Here is a 6937-nt window from a genome sequence, read left to right on the forward strand (position 1 = left end):
ATTTATCACATTAACCAATTAATGGAGGAATAAGGTCCTGTGATTTCAAGAGATGCACTGTAAGTGTTTGATGAAATTTTACATATATTCAAGTTTAGTATACTTAGCAAAACAGGAACAGAATGGGACTTCCTTATTTTGATAAAGTGTACCTATGAAAAAGTACAGTAAACATTATATTGAAATGTGAAAAATTTTCCATTTCTGATCAGGATAAAGACAGGGATATCCACTACTAAATAGTATTGGATGGTCCTGTCCAATACCATAAATGAGAAAAGGAAATAAAAGGTATACTGTTTAAAATGGCAAAACCAGAACATTATTCAGAGATGATATGATTGTGTTATTTTTAAAATCCAAAAGGATCAAGAGATAAACTTCTGGAATTAATAAGCATATTTAGCAAAGTTGCTGGAAAATATATCAGTTCACATTTTTTCTCTATATACAGTCCCAAATACTTAAAAACTTGCAAAAAAGATACAATTTTCAAAAACATCAAATACCTAGGAATAAATTTAATAAAATTATGCAAGAATTCTTTGAAGAAAGTTGTAAAACTTTATTGAGAGATGGTTAACAGTCAAATTTCCAACTTAGGGACAGAGTACTTGGCTTCAGTCTACCTTTGTTTAAATCCGTGGTTGTCCTTCACCTATAATAAAAAGAATATCGAGGCAGATTACTTTGCAGAACTTTATTTAGATGACTATAGCTATACAAAGGACACTACAGTTTTGACGGATTAAAGCCAGTCCCTAGGGGTGACCCTTTGGCTTACATCCAGTTAACCTCTGTATAGATATTGAAGGTAAACTTTTAGTCATATAAACAGCAATTTTAATCACATCACTTTTTTAGTGCAATAAGGAGACAAAGAGACTGTTCCAGTTCAGTGCAAATTTAACCAAATTAAATTATTTAAAGGTAGGTATAGGTAGAAAGGGAAAAATAACATACTTTCAGTAATAATCCAACCAAACAAAAAACCTAAGGAAAAATGTTTTCAATGTTTTGACGTGAAATAATATTTTGAATATAAGATGTGCTTGGAACTACCTAAGCAAAGTAAACAGAAAGGCCATTATTGCAATTGTTTTGTCTCTATTGTGGAAAAATGCAAAAACGTTTCTTTGGGATAGTTTAGTCTTTATGTAGCTGTTTTAAGTAGGGTAAACATTTGTCCCCATTTTCACCCATACTCTTGTCTCTTTACACACTTAAAAGCATTTCCGTTTATACAAAAAAATTACATGTCCACACTAGTTTTAAACCATTACCACCATAGGTGACATCAAAATATAAGCTGATGTTTATTATAATGTGTTATATGAAAAGCAGGCCTTTATAAAATATCTGAAAATTATTAGTTGTTGACTAAATGACTTATACTCAAAAGTGAGAAAATACTTTTGGATCTTATAACGCAATATAAATTTGACCCAATTTGTTCCCATCTTTGATGGCTTACTATGACAGTCACTGTGGTCTGAACTGCCTTTCTAATAAACTTTGTATGTGAAGTCTGTTATTAAAATAGCAGTAATGTTACCTCTATATTAAAAAATATATAATATTGTGGAAAATAGAAACCCCATAATTTGCATCTTAATGGATAACAAACCTGCTTCTGGCATTTTAATGGGCTCTAGACTTGGTAGAATCTCCTCCTTGACATCAGGACCATCCCCAGGCTCATCCACAGTCTTCAACAGAGCCAGTTCCTGTCGATCAGCTTCCATAGCAGGCCCTTAAAAATAAAAAGGTCATTATTTTAAGAAGTAAAACCATGAAATATGAATAAGGAAATAATAGTCATTCCCTTATCATTATGAAATAAAAGCCTATATGCTCGTATGGTAATAAATGTGATGCATAAGAATCCCAAGAGCATTAGCTTCAGGAGTCTGTTGCCAGAAAAAAGGAAAACAGGTTGTTCAAATATTACCCTTTCCTTCCTTACTCCAGGCTACCCCCAGAAAACTTAATTGTCCCTTTTGTACTTAGCTGTTATTGTACTTGTGTATTAAATCAGTGGTTTGTTAGGGTCTTTCTGACTAGATTATAAGTTTCAGACAGAAATTAGGTCTCTCATTGGCACTGAGACTCCAAGCACTTAGTATATTACATGGCATGAGCAGCCACTAATAAATGTTGTGTGGGAAAAAGTCTTAAAAAAAAATGAAGATATCAGCAAAATGGCAGGTTAGGTAGTCCCAAACTCTCATTTTCCCATAGAAACATAAAAAAAAAAACACACCCAGAAACTGGCTGAACAAACTATATAGGAGCTCTGGAAAGCACTCAAAGGTTAACATATGAAAGCTCAATAAAGAAAAAGCCACTTTCAGAATGTTAGGAAAGTTTTGTGACATTTTTATTTGTCTTCACTCCACATTTTCCCCAGAGTAGTAGCAAGAATTGTTTGAGATATTTTTCTAATGTTTCTTTCCTCTTGTTTCCGGTGTGTCATAATGCATGATGTACAAATACACCTCCACCACCCATAGACCCACAAGGACTCTTATTCCCTCTCTTTTCACCTTGAGCCACAGGTGCTCCTTCACCTTCAATGTCCTGAGCAGGTATAGTATCCTGATTCTCAGATGGTGGTTCCTCTAGTTGAGGTGGTTTATCACTGGGCTGCTGAGCCTAGGGGTGTGATTTTGTGCACAAATTTTAAAAATCAATAATTTATGAATGTATATAATACATACATATATTTAATCATAAGTCTAAATATATTTTCCAACAGTAATATACACACACACACACACAATTTTTTCCTTAATAAAATTGTTACTCTTCTCGCAGACACTAGCTGTTTTAATCTACACTGGAATGGATGTGTGTAATCCATTATTGATAAGCATAGGGCAAAAGATAGGAAACTTAAGAGCACACCTATCCAGTCAACAAGAGAATGTAATCGTCCTGGGTCAATGTTTCTTTCATGAGATTCCATTACATTTTTTATCAATATGGAAGACCATATGAGTTTATATATACTAGTTCAACAACAATAAATAAATAGATTCTGGTAATAGAAAACATCAAATGTTGAAGCACTCACAACCAGAGGCCCAACCACCTGGGAAGACTCTCTTCTTCCTGCAGATTTGGATCTTTTTCTTACATGCCCACTCATATTTCTCACTGAAAAAGAAATATTATAATTTGAAAACTACATGTAAGAGGATAGCTATATATGAACACTACGGCAAAATGGTTATTTGTACTTTAATACCAAATAAGCCTTTGTTTATGTGTGTGAGCAACAAACAGGCGTAGAAATCACCTTAAGACACATGGTAAAAGAATGGGGGCTTTCCTAATGAGGTTTCATTTCACAACTGGACTCATCATGAAAACACTAGAGAATTAGAACTTGAGTGAATACTGGTTTTGCCATACCCCCATTTACTATGCACATGCCTGCAACCCCCAAATAAAGTTTTGTGGGAAAGCATAGACAGGTTCATTCTTTTACATAATGTCTATGGCTGTTTTCTCAAAGAACGACTTGCCCACTTCTCCCTTGGCACCCTGTTCAGGGCACTACAAATCTCGGTATGCAGTCACAACCCCACAGTGGTCTGGCTTCTAGGCCTTTCCTTTACCATCTGCCCTGCCTCCTGCCTGGGGCCCCACTGCAGACTCCGGATTCTGTGCTCTGTTGTCAGTTTCAGGGCCTCCAGGACCAAGATACCTCAAATAGCACCCCTAAGACTCACCCCTCCTTCATCTGACCCGCTGCCCTCCACCGCCCACCACCCTCCCTCTCCCGCCACCAGTACGAGAGCCATGGCAGCCACGACACCTGTGAGGAGAAGGACGACGACCTCAAAGACCTTCCTCCACAGATGCTACAGATCACACCATTCAATTCGCCGGAAGCCCGTTGGCTTCCCCTCATACTCACCCCTAACTCCTGGGAGTACTGCTATGAGGATCTACTGGCTGAGTTTCACTGAGCGAGAACCTCTGCTGGCACAGCAATTGGCACAGAAGACGGACGGCAAGGCGCATGCGTGTCAACGGACTAGCTTGCGCCACAAACGACGTGCACAAAAACGTGCATGCATAGCAGTGGGCATGTGCAAGGAGTAGGTCTTGTGTGGCACAGCCTGAGGATTTCCCACTGCTGCAGAGAAAACTGGAAGTTCAAGCCCTCCTAAGGACCAAAATGGTCTTCAAAGAACTTTTGTTTTTCCTACCAACCTTTCTTCCATGTCCAGTAACTTTGGGGAAGATCAGCCCCAGGCTACTCTTAGAGAAGGATGTGCCTTAGAAAAATCCACCGTGATAGAAATAAATATTAAGGATTTTAATACCTCTTTTAGATATGCTTTATTCAATAATTTCCTTTACTGCTTCTTGAGTTTTCTGTCATGCTTGCAATGAGCTTGCCCACTCCAACAGAATAGACACAATTAGTCTTTTTTGGTTGCATTATTGTGTATTCAAACCCTTGATTGACCTGGACAAAGTAGAGTTAGGGATTAACCATAATTTCTTGAACCCTCATTTCTCCCACAGATTTGAAATGGCTCTTTCATTATCGTCCACATTCCCGTTCATTCTGTAATTCACTCCTTTCAATTTTCTTCCATTTCACTCTTTGTCTATACTTGTACCACTACCATCCTATTTTAATGGCTATAGTTTAATTATATTTGAAACACTAATACTCCCTCTCATTACTTCCACTTCTCCTGGCTTTTCTACCACTCTTGTCTTTCAGATGAACATTATGATCATCTTATCCAAAATATTCCGGTTGAGATACTAACTGGTATTGTATATAACTTACAAGTTTATTTAGGGAAAAATGCCATTTTTAAAATGATTTTATATTAACCTCATAGAACAATTTTTTTTAAATGAAGGATTTACAATATTACATTAGTTCCAGGTGTGCAATGCAGTGATTCAATATTTTTATAGATTATTTATGCTCCATTTAAAGTTACTACAAAATAATGTCTATATTTCCCTGTGCTGTGCAATAGATCTATGCTGCTCACTTATTTTATAAAAGGTAGATTGTCTCTGAATTCCCCACTGTATTTTGCCCCTCCCCCTTCCCTCTCCTTATTGATAACCATTAGTTAGTTCTCTATATCTCTAAGTTGTTTTGGTTTCACATATACATTCATTTCTATTATCTTTTAGATTCCACATATAACAGATATCATGCTTACCTTTCTCTATCTGATTTATTTCACTAAGCATAATACTCTCTAGGTCCATCAACATTGCAGCAAATGGCAGTACTTCATTATTTTTTATGGCTGAGTAATATTCCATTGTATGTATTGATATATACCACATCTTCTTAATCCAATTGTCTGTTGATGGGCACTTGAGTTGCTTCCATGTCTTGGCTATTGTAAATAATGCTTCTATGAATATTAGGGTGTATGTATATTTCCAAATTACTGTTTTCATTTTTCTTCCAGTTATATACCCAGCAGTGGAATTGCTAGATCATATGGTAGTTCTATTTTTTGATTTTTGAGGAACTTCCATAATGTTTTCCATAGTAGCTGCACCAATTTACATTCCAACCAAAGATATACTAGGGCTCTCTTTTCTCCACATCCTCACTAATATCTGTTATTTGTAGAGTTTTTGAGGATAGCCTTTCTGATAGGTATGAGGTGATATCTCATTGTGGTTTTGATTTGCATTTCTCTGAGAATTAGCAATGTTGAGCATTTTTTCATGTGCCTATTGGTCATTTGTATATATTCTTGGGAAAAATGTCTATTCAGGTCTGCCAATTTTTAATCAAGTTGTTTTTTGTTTTGATATTGAGTCCTATGAGCTGAATATATATATTGGATATTAAGCCCACATTGGTTATATCATTTGCAAATATAGTCTTCCCATTCAGTAGCTTGTGTTTTCAGCTTGTTCTTGATTTCCTTTGCAGTGCAAAGCTTTTAAGTTTAATTAGGTATCATTTATTTATTTTTGCTTTTGTTTCTTTTGCCTTAGGAGATATATCCAAAAAAAATGCTACAGTTTATGATAAAGAGTGTTCTCCCTACATTTTCTTCTAAGAGTTCTATGGTTGCTTGTCTTACATTTAGGCCTTTAATCCATTTTGAGTTTATTTTTCTATAGGTGTGAGAAAATATTCTAATTTCATTGTCATAGATTAATTGACCATAATTGCATGGGTTAATTTCTGGGTTCTCTATTCTGTTCCATGGATTTATATATCATATTTGTGACACTACTATACTGTTTTGATTACTGTAGCTTTGTAGTATAGTTGGAAGTCAGGAAGCTATATACATCTTGCTTTGTTCTTTTTGCTCAAGATTGCTTTGGGAATTCATAAATCCATATACATTTTAGGATTATTTGCTCTAGTTCTGTGAAAAATGCCATGGGTATTTTTAATAGTGAGTTCATTAAATCTGTAGATTGCTTGTGGTAGTATGGACATTTTAACACTAATTCTTCCAATCCATGATGACAGGTTACAAATCCATTTCTTTGCATCATCTCAATTAATCATCTTAATCATCTATTTTTTTTTAATAGTGTTCAAATTATAGGTTTTTCACTTCCTTGTCTAAGTTTATTCCTCAGTATTATTCCTCAGGTTGTTTCCTTAATTTCTCTTTCATTTTTAAAATTTTTCTTTTGCTTAATTTTTTTAAGTTTTATTGAAGTATAGTTGATTTACAATGTTGTGTGAATTTCTTCTGTACAGCAAAGTGACTCGGTTTTATATATATATATATGTTTTCATATTCTTTTCCATTATGGTTTGTCACAGGACCTATTTTTTTAATTTAATTTTTATTTTATACTGGAGTATAGTTGATTTACAATGTTGCATTAGTTTCAGGTATACAGCAAGGTGATTCAGTTATACATATACATATATCCATTAGTTTTAAGATTCTTTTCCCAC

At 35.0% G+C, this 6937-nt stretch overlaps 1 protein-coding gene across 1 annotated transcript; it reads right to left on the reverse strand.

Annotated features, from left to right (window-relative positions):
- Window positions 1-635: 635 nt before the first annotated feature.
- LOC133082508 (putative G antigen family E member 3) lies at window positions 636-3151 on the reverse strand. The gene is made up of 4 exons (XM_061179118.1): window positions 3077-3151; window positions 2547-2655; window positions 1628-1753; window positions 636-658 (listed from the first exon to the last, which is right to left on the reverse strand). Exons 1-4 carry the CDS (start codon window positions 3149-3151, stop codon window positions 636-638), a joined length of 333 nt encoding a protein of 110 aa, XP_061035101.1.
- Between the last annotated feature and the right edge of the window lie 3786 nt (window positions 3152-6937).

Source organism: Eubalaena glacialis, chromosome X, assembly GCF_028564815.1.
Source record: "Eubalaena glacialis isolate mEubGla1 chromosome X, mEubGla1.1.hap2.+ XY, whole genome shotgun sequence".
Lineage (NCBI taxonomy): Eukaryota > Metazoa > Chordata > Mammalia > Artiodactyla > Balaenidae > Eubalaena > Eubalaena glacialis.

Bases quoted from the DNA above. Each gene is read 5' to 3' on its own strand.
- LOC133082508 (XM_061179118.1), bottom strand. From the start codon at position 3,151: ATGAGTGGGCATGTAAGAAAAAGATCCAAATCTGCAGGAAGAAGAGAG. The intron at 2,656-3,076 runs GTGAGTGCTTCA...TCACACCCCTAG, and splicing joins AGGTGGTTGGGCCTCTGGTT to GCTCAGCAGCCCAGTGATAA. The intron at 659-1,627 runs GTTTGTTATCCA...TTTTTATTATAG, and splicing joins CATTAAAATGCCAGAAGCAG to GTGAAGGACAACCACGGATT.